The sequence below is a fragment of the Barbatula barbatula genome, assembly GCF_947034865.1.
Source record: "Barbatula barbatula genome assembly, chromosome: 1".
Lineage (NCBI taxonomy): Eukaryota > Metazoa > Chordata > Actinopteri > Cypriniformes > Nemacheilidae > Barbatula > Barbatula barbatula.
In genome coordinates, this window is record NC_136766.1 from 26842785 (window position 1) to 26857032 (window position 14248).

The following is a 14248-nucleotide window of genomic DNA, read 5'->3' on the forward strand; positions in this document are numbered from 1 at the left end:
TTCAGATGCGTTAAAATGCTTGAATTAAATATATGGATGGAGCCTTAAATATAAGAGGCACAGAGAAGGCCAATTGAACTCAAAATCGCTGTCAGAATCGCAAATGTAGACAATCAGCCATCTGGTGAATTATGGTAGAGGTAGAGTATATGCAATATAGACAAATGACAGGGTAAAACACAGAACCTCTTTCTACTTTCGTTTCTATTCTTTTTTAGAATCTGTTGCAATCGTTTCAACCATTTCAGTAACAGGAAATAGTATTACAATCATCACAGATTAGTTTTTTTTCTGGGAATGGAATGAATTGGTAAATGATAAAAAAAGGAATTTCAGGGGGACAACACGTTGCAACGCGCGTTACGGAGATTGTAACAGATTGTAATAATATTACCCACATTTTATTAGAAATGCGTTATATTACTGCGTTACAGCAAAAATGAATAGATTACTGTAATATTACATTTTTAATGTCTTACCCCAACACGGATTGCCATTGCGTTCCTATTTCCAGGGGGCTCTAGTTTTGCCCTAGTTAACACAGCCAGTAATTTCTAAACTGCTGGCAACAAAAGTGAGTACACCCCTAAATTGAAAAGTGAAAATGTCTAAATGTCAGTATTTTGTGGCCACAATTATGGTCCAGCACTGCCTTAACCCTCTTGGGCATGGAGTTCACAGGTAGTGTCGAACATTCATGCTATGTTCTGCGTGTTCAAAATTGGAGAGAGGCCAGTTAAGAAAAAGAAGTTTATTGATCAGAAGATTCAAAAATACAACAGCTGCTGGGTGGGTCCTCCGACGCAAACGTCTCAAAGGACCGACTCATAAATGCCATGTAAAATTGTTTTTCTATTTCACTGGTGTCTTTTCTTTGCTGGGGGGTTGGGGAAGCCTGGGAACAAGTCCAATCCGCTTTCTCTCCTTTGTTCTGCCTCAGCCAACCAGCTCACACTCCATTGCTTTCGAACCATCTGCAACACATTATATGGAAACACCCCACCAAATTCCATGGGGCTCCGTGTGTAATCTGATCTTTACACACACCATTTCCTGTGGAAAACACACTCAATTCACACCCCTAACTCTTGGTTAGCCCAACTTACACTGGTTATATTTTCAACATTATGCACGGTTAGTAATCAATAATGAAATCATAAAGCATATTAAATGTAAAGGCATAAAAATCCTTCAGTAGCCACTGGAGTCCTCTTCCGTTCCTCAATGACGACATCACTGAGCTGGTGGATGTTACAGACCTTGCACTCCTCCACCTTCCGTTTGAGGATGCCCACAGATGCTCAGTAGGGTATAGGTCTTGAGACATTCTTGGCCAGTCCATTACCTTTCCCCTCAGCTTCTTTGGCAAGGCAGTGGTCGTATTGGAGGTGTGTTTGGGGTCGTTATTTCCAAAGGAAGTGGATCATGCTCTGCTTCAGTATAGCATCACGGTACATTTTGCCATTCATGGTCCCCTTAATGAACTGTAGCTCCCCAGTGCCGAAAGCACTCATGCAGCCCCAGACCATGACACTCCCACAACCATGCTTGACTGTAGGCAAGACACTTTTTGAGAACTTCCAGTGACCAGTATGAGAGTGATTATAATTTAACACACCATCTCCCCATTGGCACCCGAGACCCCTTATAACACTGACAAAATCACATGACACCGGGGTGGGGACAATGGCGAATTGGGCCCAAGCTGGACATTCCCTTAGGGGTGCTCTCACTTTTGAGTCAAGCGGTTTAGACATTAACAGCTGTGCGGCAAGTCATTGAGGGAAAGCCAATTTATGCTGTTGTACACACTTGTGAGATACTGTATATGGGCACAGCTGGATGTGTAGAAAAACGGATGAAGGCACGGTTTAAAGAACTGAAATCGTAACGTGCAGTTTCTTTGTGCCTGCCATGAATTACCTAGCCACAATATGCAAAATCAGCCAAATTACCACTGTGACATCAGAACCAAAAATAAATAAATTTAAATTTGATGATCAAGGCTCCTTGAATGACGACTATTTATAGACCATGTATAAATCAGTTAAGAACAGTTTTATTCAGCACTTAGCAATTTCAAATTACAGTCGACTGAAGCCAAATTCCTTGACATTGAGGGGCCCAATAGATACTTGCTCCCAACGTAGATCTATGGAGAACAGACTAGTGAGCAACTTCCAAGACCTAAATCAGAATAATTTGTAGTTCATCCAAGTATTAACCCATACCTTTAAGAACCTGATCGCTTGCACTACTGCTGCTACAGGTCGAGTCACAGCAGCCACACACCTGATCAGATTCATCTACGGACACCCACCTGCCAAACAAAGACACAGCCTCAATGATAAATGTCACCCTACTGACCCAGTGAAGGCTTTTTGGGGGAAACATACCCATTAGGGGAGAAAGAGCAAGCCTTCTGCTCAGGGTTTGTTGGAGTGGCTACAGGAACCGCCTTCAAAATGCATGTGATGTAGACCTGCAAAGACAACAGGGTTAAAAAAGTGCACTATAATGTACTCGTAACTAAGGCAAATACATACCAGCCCACTGTCCACTTGCTGGAACCTGAAAGCCTCCAGCTGAAACTGCAGCTTATCAATTTGAGATCGAGGCAGGTAGCGAGAGCTCGAGCCTGTGAACTTGGCATCAACAAGGCACCTGGTGAAGAAAAGAGTTAAACACCATGCAATACTTCTAGGATGGGCTGAATAAAGGGCCATGTCTTACCCATTATTCTCAATGAATGAGTATCTGGGCTCAGAGTTCACATCAGGGGATGAAGTGGCTACACAACGGTCCACAAACACACGGAGGGGTACATGGTTGTACGTCTTCACAGAGGCCTCAATATTCACAATGTCACCCAGGAAGTACTGGTTTGAGGGTCTCTCAAACTGCCACTCATCTGTTTCAAGGACAAATTAGACAAGGTCTACAAAATGAAGTTGAAACTACATTAAAAGCTAAAGCTGTATAATACAAACCAGTCATAAGCTTGAGGGAGAAGACCAACCGCTCTTCAGCGACCTTTGTAGCTGCAAATGGTACCCAAGTGGGCACCAGGACATTACTGCTCACATTATGCATTCTGTAGATTGTAGAAAAAGTTGGTCACCACAAACTGCAATATCTTTTTCTACACACACACGTATACAGCCATCTTTTGCTCAGAACCTCACCTTGGATAGTGACACTCAATACTGACAACAGCACCACTACTCCTGACAATAGGAACACCATTTGAAGCCTCTTGGGGAGTATAGACAAGGTTGAAGGCATAAACAAGCTCATCTTCGGTTTCCTAAAGAAACAAGAATGTTACCCAAATTCAGAACCAAAACACTTTTGGCAAGTAGAGGATCAGTCTTCTCACCGTTAACATGCTGCCACATCCATGCAGTTCGGACTCAAAGATGAGCACTCGAGCACTATTGTCCTCCCCTATTGGTTCACAGCCTCCCAGTGTAAAACCAGAAGCCATTAGTGGTTTTCCAGTCCCAAAGAAGTCTTCCATCACTTCCACATACACTGAATTCTCACCGCACTGAGCCCCTACACTATTGGGAGAAACAGGGCGCCGCAGCTCAAAAGGAATCTCTGGCTGTACCGGTTCTTCTGGCAATCTTGGAAAGGCCCACGTCAGTTTTTCTATCGGACCCTGCAAAAGCTGTTTAGTCTGAACACTGACAGGATCTTGACCAGTCTGCATTGAAAATTGAGAAGGAAATCTCTGTGGCACAAGAATGGGGTTGTTAGTTTGGGGAAACTGAGGCATCCTAGTTTCACTCTGCTGAGAAACTTGCATATGTGACCGAGGCCTAAATGAACGAGGCTTCTGAGTTTGGGCCGATCTTCCCCGCCATTGTGCAGCAGACAAGCCAAATACAAGCACCAAGCCTAATCCTAGTTGCCACAACCCCATCATTGTTAAACATGAGTTTCCATGAAGCATTAGGAACCCTGAATCAAAATTTAAACATTTGGAAATCAGGATGGCTCCGCCCCTCTAGTGATTACCATAATGCTTATCTAGACTTGTGTATTTGCCTAACCAGCTTGCAACAGGTGGATGTTGTTGGACACAGATGGAAATCAGGATTTGTGTACTTTGTATTAAGAGCTATCCTCTTGCTTATTTTAATTGGACCTTTCAAGTTGAAACACAACCAACCATACAGCATACCTGCACTTTTTGTTTTGTTTCTTGTACTTTTTATGAATTCAGACACATAGCCACGCACAGACTTGTACTCTATAAAGTATCTAACATAGTAAAGCTTAATAAGCAAACTTCACAGGGACTATAATCAATACAGCTCAAACTATTTATTGTGAATTTATCATTTTTCCCTCCCCATCCCAATTGTGTTGTGATTAGACTGTGTGAACGGATCTAGATTGTCTGGTTGTATGTTTAACTTGATTCAGCATGACCTATATTATATCATCCACAGCACATAGACAAAATGGGAAAGTTTGCATCTCATGAGACACGTTATGAATTCTTATAAAAGTCAATTCACCTATTAAGCGCAAACTAACAATACAAATAACACAAGACTACAGATGAATAAAAAAATAAAGGAACAAAAGAAACTGTTTTCATCGAATAATGTTTTAACGTCTGTGCTTCAATATCCTTGCGCATCTTTAAGTGGGTATACGGAAATCCTTGATCTTTTATAGTGGGTATCCAGCGTATACCTTCCGATCACTAAGGGCATAGCCCTCAAAAATGGACCACAGGGATATTACTTGTTCAGATAACTTTTTTTGGTATAGACTATTTCCAAGCACGCATGCACACTTTTGTGGCCCTCACTGCAGTTCATTTCTGATAACAAGCTAAATAAATGACAAGTAACTTACATTAGCTACAATTAATTATACTCTACATTCATATAATTTGAAAACAATATATGTTTATTATCATAGCCAGACTGATTGACAAACACAGAACGGAAGTTAACTTTCGGGCCAGGTGTGTGTATCCGATGAAATCCTCTTTACAAAATAGGTCATATAATGTCAGTTTAGATGCATGGTGAAATGAATTTACACCTTTAAACCCTGCGCAGAAAGTTATCATTGGTGTACATCTATAGTGGAGTTTTGGTTCCTTGCCACCGATCCCACTGGCTTACTCACTGGGAGACTGCTGATTTAGTTTGCGTTTAAACTTGCGTTTAATAACACACATGCATGTTAACATACTTTATCAAATATTTTTTATTTCTGCACGTATTGGAATTATTCCAAATTGATTTGGTATATTGTAATTTTACACTCCCAGTCCTGATAACAATATTTAAAATAATAATATACCTAAATTAAATATACTTCGATTGAATAATTTAAAATTTCTGACAATCCACTAACATCAGTGTACATTGCACAGAGAAAAACGTTCAATAATACCATGTATCTTAATGCCACACTATTCTCTTTAAAGTTTCCCCTAGTATTATGTTAATTCATTTTTTTATTATGATAAAAAAGTAAAGCAACAATGAAGGTTGTGAAAAGCGCTATATAAATTGAATTGAACTGAATAACAAAGATGGATTAAGAAATGTAACATTAATGAATATTGAGACAAATTATGGGAAGAACACTGAGGTTTTCCCTCTCTTGAGCTTCTAGTTACACCAGGGGCCGTTTCAGGAGGTTTTGGGAAAACTCTGAAATGAGGGAAACTTTGGGTTTTCGGTTTCAGAATGTGAGGTATGACAAACCCAGAGAATATGGGGTAACTAAAGCCCATTTTTAAAAGATAGGTAAGTTATACTCAGAGTCAGTAACCATAGTAACTTACTCTGTGAACCTAACCTGGTCGGGAGCAGGTTTTCTATAAACAGAGTTTCTTTCGATCTCCTCCGCCTTTTTAAAGCAAGTGGTGTACCTAATTCATATATTCATTCATACAGTCATTCATGGCACACATTTTGATCACACAGACACCAACTAAGTGACTTAAATGCAATTTGTGCTTTTGTAGAGGATAAATAAAACGCATGAATAAAGTATGTCTAAATACAGGCATACATACAGAAATGAAGCAATAAACATAGGCTAGATGTGGAGCCATTCCTATCCAAATGTGCTCCGAGAAGAGATCGAACCGTTAGAATCTGAAACCCTAACAAGTGATCATGACATCTCACAATTATCATTATAGAGCACTTATGGGGAATGAGGACATAACAATGTTTTATTATTTCTGTTTCGTTTCTGTTGTTTCATTCATTTACTGATTAATGTATTTGTTTACTGGTACATTTATCTATTTTTTAATTGAAACAAGAGTCATTTTCAGCACATTAGTAAATCCACTGCAGAGCAGAAAGTGTGCCTCACTCTCAAGCGCTTTCTGCCCCCATGTTCCGTTGCCATGGTGAATCGTCGTATCGGAGCTCCATTGATCATGGCTCGTCATAGTCGTGACGCTTCACTCAAGATAAATCTACCCAGAGTTGATAGAACTAACTCAAACCAGCTGTTCTGAAACCAAAAAATAAATTTTTCACATCTCGGTGAAAATCAACTCAGAGTTCACATTTTAAGTCAGTGTTGGTTGAAATGGGCCCCAGAGGAGAACAGTTTGGCCATTCTTGTTTTGATTAAAATTATTTGTTGAAGGTTCTTGTTAGAAATGTTTCCAAATTAGTTAAACACGTTGCCATAACTTCTATTTGACATCACAATTGTGTTAGAAAACAGACAAACACATGGGGTCAGCGTTGAGCTATATAGGCAGGATAGATCATTAAAACAAAATGTATGGGGCAAATATAAAAGCAGGGATAGGGGGTAGAAGAGGGTATGTCTCTTTAAATGAGGGGAACATACTCTCTCCATGTCCCATACTCTCACTGCTGTCCCCACCCCACAGATATTGACCCAGCTAGCTGACCAATCTGGGTGGCAGAAACTGTGTGGCTTCAAATAATCCGGAGGCTGTTTGTAGTTTAAGTAATTTTATTTGCTCCAAGTGAAGATACAAGGGATGGGAAAACCATGTATTATGGATTATTTGATATTTTTCTGCTTTTTCGGTGGGACTATTACCAAAAATCTAAAGTCTTAGGTTATGAGTTTAATACTCATAAGTCATTCAAAAAAATGTCTACAGGCACCCACTGGATCTGCCTTTGTGTTTGCAGCCTAATACTGCAGAGAAAAACCGATTTTTAGTGTGAAAAAGAGTTGAAAGGAGGATGGGAAATACTGAGAGAAAACAATTGAACCCTTTCAACCACAGATCAGTTGCAGTCTCCAACCAGCTCAGTCCCGGGACTGGGGGCACAAATTCAACAATCAGTCCATCAACATTATACTTTTGAGGACGACATTGGCTACTATTAACAGTTTAATTGGGGAGATTACATGTGTGTAATTATATCTGCACCAGCGTTAATCTTGGTTGGGTGACAAGAGGAGTGTGACACAAAGTATGCAACAGTATCTGCTTGTCATGTGAAGACAAAAATGAATCTGGGTCTGCAGGGTGTCTGAATTATCTGTCTGTTGCTAAGAAGCTAGAATTATATTTCGAAACGTTAAGCGATTAGCATGGTTGAATAGTAATTTGAACATCCTCAATATGTCAAGATAACATATGTTGGTCATGAAAGTTTAGGTGGATGTTTAAACACTCAGTTTAAAGAAAAAAAGTTAAAAAGAAATAATATTAATGACACTGTTTTGGTAAAACAGGTCAGGTTTATTGTTTGAGTTGGAAAATTCTCCTATGGAATCGAGATGGCGAGACTCCCAAAAAGAAAAAAAGAGTTCTGAATGCTGAAATCTAAGCCTGGGAAAATACACTTGCTGTGTCACGAGGACCCTTTTTCCGTCGTGCTATAACCTCAACCCTTCTTCAGTTGGGAGGACATTCTTTTCCACTTTGCACTGGTAGGACTGAACTGATTTCACGCACGCACTGGACTTTATTAAAGAACTTTCTGGACGGTGTTCGTGAGACAATTCAGAAAAAAAAGTTCTAACAAGAGTATAGTTCACTGAATATTGTTGAATGTAAATCAGATGTAAATTTTGGATTTTAATTTTTATCATTTCAGTTTGATATATGTTTTAGTTGGGTTTAAATGTGGTTACATGACAATGTACCCGAGTTAAGGAAATTATTTGGTTTGTCTAACGGTATAGGAGGTTAAAACTAAAAGCTAATTTGAATAAGACCCTAACTCTAAATTGAAGATCAGTAAACCTTAAAAGCTGTCCAAAATCAAGATCAAATCAGAGTTGTGCTGTACTCGATAACTAAACAAGGATAAAGGTTAAACAGCAAAAGCGATAAAATGATGTTTTAAGAGAATACGAAAAGAAAACCAAAGACAACACCGATTACTCATATTTTTCTGCATACATTTTCTTGTTTTTTTGTATTGTTTTATTTTCAAACCGATTCATGTTGTTTACGTGACTATTCAATCAAAAATATATTTTCTTTGAGTATTTTACCTGTTGTATGATTTATTTACTGCCAGTATTTATTCCGTTCTCCACTAACCTTGAAACTGGTCCGTTGCTCCAACCTACATTGGGGGCACTTGTTACATAAGCGTTGTCTATGAGCAAATACCAGGCACAACAGGTGTGGATCCCTACACACATTGGAAAATCAACTCGGCCTTCTAGTTTTCATGCTACTTTCTAGAAACAATTAGAAACTAATAAAACAGATTATACAATTAGACTGTATGGGCCCACAAAGCGAATTAAACCATACCTAACTAGTCTATGACAAAAGATATCTTAACCGGCACACATTTGACTATGAGAAAGTGTTCTAAAATAGATAGTGGATTCCAGATCTGCTAAAAGTATGTAAATAAAGTTACTGAAAAATTTAAAAGAACATGGATAAACACACACACACACACACACACACACACACACACAACAGATGAAAGACATTAGGGACCCGTTTCAGAAAGCAGGGTAAGTGCAAACTCCGTGTAAGTTAACCCCAGAAAACGGGATACTCTGGGTTTTCCATTTCAGAACGCGAGGTATATCAAACCCACGACCACGGGGTAAGTCAAGCCCGTTTCAGAAATCAAGGTATCTTATACTTAGAGTGAGGACCCATAGTAACCTACTCTGTGAACCTAACCTGGTCCGGAGCAGGTTTTATTCCAGAGGTTTGTTACAATCTCCGCCCCCTTTTAGAAACGCGAGGGGTGTTGAAATTGCCTACGCCGTTTGTTTATTCATTCGTTTTCCTTAATCGCGCACAAGTTCGTAACACAGACAGTTAAATGGCATGTCTGTTTATTCAGGAACCCGTAGTAGATGAGGAAACAGCATTAATTTTGGTAAGAGTTAAATTTACGTCGGGAGAGAATATATGGTGAAGCCCTGTTTGGATGTTTTATCATATCTGGAGGATTTTTTTTTGAGCAATACCGTTTTTCCCAACCTTGCAAACGTTGTGTTAAAATGCAGATTTGTAACTCTTTTGTTGTTCTGGAAAGAAAACAAGGATAAGAATATTTACTCGCTGTGTTTCATAAAGAACAAAACTAAATCATTTTATTTTGAGAACTGTTTTGTTTTCTACTTTGCAAATGTATTTAAGAACCATCTATTTTATGACTGAGATTCTCCAGAGTATTTTAAAATTAAACATAATTCGAGGACCACAGTATATTTTGTTCATTTGTGCTATTTGTTTTGTTTGATTACGCTTAATAGGTGAATTCAAAGTGTTTAGAAGGTAATTGACATTACTTGTTATAAGAATTCATAACGTGTCTCAAGAGATGCAAACTTTCCCATTTTGTCTATGTGCTGTGCAGCATATAATATAGGTCATGCTGAATCAAGTTTAACATAGAACCACACATTCTAGATCCGTTCACACAGTCTAATCACAATACAATTGGAATGGGGAGAGAAAATTTTAAATTCACAATAAATAGTTGAACTGTAATGATCATAGTCCCTGTGAAGTTTGCTTATTAAGCTTTACTACTTTAGATACTTTCTAGAGTATTAATCTGTGCGTGGCTATGTGTCTGAATTCATAAAAAGTACAAGAAACACAAAAAACAAGTGCAGCTATGCATGCAGTTGGTTATGCTTTAACTTGACAGGTCTAATTAAAATAAGCAAGAGTAAAGCTCTAAATACAAAGTGCACACATCCTGATTATTATCTGCGTAAGAAATGTCCAACAACCTCCACCTGTTGCAAACTGGTTAGGTAAATTAACAAGTCTAGAGAAGCATTACGGTAATCACTAGAGGGGCGGCGCCATCCTGATATCCAAATGTATAAATTTTGATTCTGGTTTCCTAATGCTTCATGGAAACTCATGTTTAGCAATGATGGGGTTGTGGCAAGTAGTATTATGTTTGGTGCTTGTTCTTGTTGGCTTGTCTGATGCACAATGGCGGGGAAGATCGGCCCAAACTCAGAAGCCTCGTTCATTTAGGCCTAGGTCAAATATGCAAGTTCCTCAGCAGAGTGAAACTAGGATGCCTAAGTTTACCCAAACTAACAACCCCATGCTTGTGCCACAGAGATTTCCTTCTCAGTTTTCAATGCAGACTGGTCAAGATCCTGTCAGTGTTCAGTCTAAACAGCTTTTGCAGGGTCCGATGGAAAAACTGACGTGGACCTTTCCAAGACTGCCAGAAGAACCGGCACAGCCAGAGATTCCTTTTGAGCTGCGGCGCCCTGTTTCTCCCAATAGTGTAGGGGCTCAGTGTGGTGATAATTCAGTGTATGTGGAAGTGATGGAAGACTTCTTTGGCACCGGAAAACCACTAATGGCTTCTGGTTTTGCACTGGGAGGCTGTGAACCAATAGGGGAGGACAATAGTGCTCGAGTGCTCATCTTTGAGTCAGAACTGCATGAATGTGGCAGCATGTTAACGGTGAGAAGACTGATCCTCTACTTGCCAAAAGTGTTTAGGTTCTGAATTTGAGTAACATTCTTGTTTCTTTAGGTAACCGATGATGAGCTTGTTTATGCCTTCAACCTAGTCTATACTCCCCAAGAGGCTTCAAATGGTGTTCCTATTGTCAGGAGTAGTTCTGCTACTGTCAGTATTGAGTGTCACTATCCAAGGTGAGGTTCTGAGCTCAAGATGGCTGTATACTCATGCGTGTAGTGAAATATTTAGCTATTTGTGGTGAAGAGCTTTTTCTGTAATCTATAGAATGCATAATGTGAGCAGCAATGTCCTGGTGCCCACTTGGGTACCATATGCAGCTACAAAGGTTGCTGAAGAGCGGTTGGTCTTCTCCCTCACGCTTATGACTGGTTTGTATTATACAGCTTTAGCTTTTAATGTAGTTTCAACTTCATTTTGAAGACCATGTCTATTTTGTCCTTGAAACAGATGAGTGGCAGTTTGAGAGACCCTCAAACCAGTACTTCCTGGGTGACATTGTGAATATTGAGGCCTCTGTGAAGACGTACAACCATGTACCCCTCCGTGTGTTTGTGGACCGTTGTGTAGCCACTTCATCCCCTGATGTGAACTCTGACCCCAGATACTCATTCATTGAGAATAATGGGTAAGACATGGCCCTTTATTCAGCCCATCCTAGAAGTATTGAATGGTGTTTAACTCTTTTCTTCACTAGGTGCCTGGTTGATGCCAAGTTCACAGGCTCGAGCTCTCGCTACCTGCCTCGATCTCAAATTGATAAGCTGCAGTTTCAGCTGGAGGCTTTCAGGTTCCAGCAAGTGAATAGTGGGCTGGTATGTATTTGCTTTAGGTATGAGCACATTATAGTGCACGGTTTTGAAAACTGTCTTTGCAGGTCTACATCACATGCATTCTGAAGGCGGTTCCTTTAGCCACTCAAACAAACCCTGAGCAGAAGGCTTGCTCTTTCTCCCCTAATGGGTATGTTTCCCCCCAAAAGCCTGCACTGGCTCAGTAGGGTGACGTTTATCATTGAGGATGTCTTTGTTTGGCAGGTGGGTGTCTGTAGATGAATCTGATCAAGTGTGTGGCTGCTGTGACTCAACCTGTAGCAGCAGTAGTGCAAGCGATCAGGTTAAAGGTATGGGTTAACACGTAAACTTGCAAATTCTTATTATGGTCTTGGAAGTTTCTCAATATTTGTCTGTTCTCTATAGATCTACAGTGGGAGCAAGTATCTGTTGGGCCCCTCAATGTGAAGGAATTTGGCTTTGGTCGACTGTAATTAGAAATGGCTATGATGTCAAGTGCTGAATAAAACTGTTCAGTGATTTATACATGGTCTATAAGTGGTCGTTCTTCAAGGAGTCTTGAACATCTAATTAACACTTTGGTTCTTATGCCACTCAAAGCCTTTCTACCTTAAGCGGTAATTTGGGTGAAAGCCAGGTAATGCATGGCAGGTAAATGATTCTTGACTAGGACCTCTGCTGGCAAAAGTGAGCGACTGCGCTGTTGCAAAATGTTTCACAACAGACCACAAAAAATAAATGAGATTATATGAAGTTCATGACAGCAATCTGTTCCAATGCATATGAGTCAAAGATAACGTATAGTGGGTGTAGACATTTTTCTCTAAACTTTTGTAACTAATGAATAAATGCCGACACAGTTTGTTGCATTCTATTACAAATAGCTTTCCTGTAGCTCCGTGGTAAGAGCAGTTTGTTAACGCAAGGTTGTGGGTTTGATCCTAAGGGATTGCTGATACCCTTCAAATGTATATGCATATACATAATGCTATGCAAGTCGCTTTGGGTAAAAGTGTCTGCCAAATGCCTATATGTAAATTATTCACTGTAGTCTAGTAAGGCCCATATGCTGACTATTTCAGATTATCAAATTACTACCTAAAATAATCTATGAAGATGTGTTCCAATACTTTTCAGCACTCATCACGAGGGAGTCTAGCTGTATAATTACCCAGATCCAAAATTCTTGCAACAATGAACTCTTACAGTAGGCTATAATCAAACTATAAAATGCAAAGCAATACAGTACACCTCAACAACCTAAGAGCGAGCCCTGTGTTGTGCTTTCTAAAACATTTCAATCTGAGGTAAGGAGTCACTTTAGAGAACGAATCAAGCATTGATACAAAGCTTCACTGAAAATCTACATAAAGATGGCCTAGGCCAGGGGTCTGTATCCTTTTTGAAGTGCTGTGCCATAAATTCTTTTCATGGCAACCACTGTGCCATTTTAAGATCAACGTTTAGTATTCCATGTAATTGTACCACAATATTTATTTTTAGATTGACACTATTTGTATACTTATACTATATGACTATAAGACCGAAAAAAATACAATTGAATAGACTAAGATTTTTTTTCAATAAAAAAAAATTGCACTGATTTCTTAATTTTAAACTGTTTATGCAAAACATTTTGCTCCTTTGAAAGGAAGACAGCAAGAGTATAAAACACAAGTAGTATTGGAATCCACTTCTAATGCTGCTTTTTCACATGTTATAGTTATCATCTTTATTTTTAAAATTTATTTAACAACTGAAACGGTTACATATGTATATAAAAAAATTATAGAACAAAAAGCAGAGCAGCAAGAGTTTGTAAAACAAATAATACTGTAATCACGTTTTAATGCTGCTTTTCAGTGTTAAATCAAGGATTACCAACATGGCCCAGTGTAGGCGAATGCAAGATTAAATAGATGTACAGTACTTATTAATACTACTTGGTGTGAGCCCTGGTCCTGTTTTCCTTTGCTGAGCTCTGTTACCTTGGGAGTGTAGTATGTCACCTTAAGTTTCACGCATGCTTCGGAATGATCAACAGTCAAGCGATTGCGAGAGGGACAGAGCACATATTGAGTATTTTCGTTTTACGTATCTCTTTTTACATATATCTACATTTATGCATGCATTTGAATATTAACCAACATGATATATCTTTATTTGTGCATGCATTTGAATATTAATCTACATATCATTTCACATTGCATTTTTAATATCACACTTTTTTATTATCACACTTTTTATCAGTCATGAAGCATTAAGAAGTATTCATAGGAATAATAGAATAGAATATTAATTATTAGAGACATAATCAGAAACCATATTTAACCACATTTAATTCAAGATGATTGTGAGCAAATGACTAAGATGATTTAATGACTTAATGTTACAATCAGTATACCAAATGACTTAATGTTACAATCAGTATACCTGTTTAATGATTAGTTACATAAAAATACTTATATAGCATGCTTAAGAATACTTTTCAACATTTTACAGCAATGTAAAATCCAGTGATGT

General features: G+C 38.9%; 2 protein-coding genes across 2 annotated transcripts; one reads left to right on the forward strand and one right to left on the reverse strand.

Annotated features, from left to right (window-relative positions):
- Nucleotides 1-1606: 1606 nt before the first annotated feature.
- LOC306891855 (zona pellucida sperm-binding protein 3-like) lies at nt 1607-3945 on the reverse strand. Its single transcript, XM_079452438.1, has 8 exons — nt 3380-3945; nt 3186-3307; nt 2991-3094; nt 2734-2911; nt 2547-2664; nt 2397-2482; nt 2232-2320; nt 1607-2152 (listed from the first exon to the last, which is right to left on the reverse strand). Exons 1-8 carry the CDS (start codon nt 3929-3931, stop codon nt 2085-2087), a joined length of 1317 nt encoding a protein of 438 aa, XP_079308564.1. The 5' UTR covers nt 3932-3945; the 3' UTR covers nt 1607-2084.
- A 6271-nt stretch (nt 3946-10216) lies between these two features.
- LOC306891911 (zona pellucida sperm-binding protein 3-like) lies at nt 10217-12598 on the forward strand. The gene is made up of 8 exons (XM_079452536.1): nt 10217-10913; nt 10986-11107; nt 11199-11302; nt 11382-11559; nt 11629-11746; nt 11809-11894; nt 11969-12054; nt 12131-12598. Exons 1-8 carry the CDS (start codon nt 10332-10334, stop codon nt 12196-12198), a joined length of 1344 nt encoding a protein of 447 aa, XP_079308662.1. The 5' UTR covers nt 10217-10331; the 3' UTR covers nt 12199-12598.
- Nucleotides 12599-14248: the final 1650 nt, after the last annotated feature.

Excerpts from the sequence above, each read along its gene's own strand:
- LOC306891855 (XM_079452438.1), bottom strand. The coding sequence starts at position 3,931 with ATGATGGGGTTGTGGCAACTAGGATTAGGCTTGGTGCTTGTATTTGGC. Across the intron at positions 3,308-3,379 it reads GATGTGGCAGCATGTTAACG|GAAACCGAAGATGAGCTTGT; the intron begins GTGAGAAGACTG and ends TTGTTTCTTTAG. Across the intron at positions 2,483-2,546 it reads AGCAAGTGGACAGTGGGCTG|GTCTACATCACATGCATTTT; the intron begins GTATGTATTTGC and ends TTGTCTTTGCAG.
- LOC306891911 (XM_079452536.1), top strand. The coding sequence starts at position 10,332 with ATGCTTCATGGAAACTCATGTTTAGCAATGATGGGGTTGTGGCAAGTA. Across the intron at positions 11,303-11,381 it reads CTCCCTCACGCTTATGACTG|ATGAGTGGCAGTTTGAGAGA; the intron begins GTTTGTATTATA and ends TCCTTGAAACAG. Across the intron at positions 11,560-11,628 it reads TCATTCATTGAGAATAATGG|GTGCCTGGTTGATGCCAAGT; the intron begins GTAAGACATGGC and ends TTTCTTCACTAG.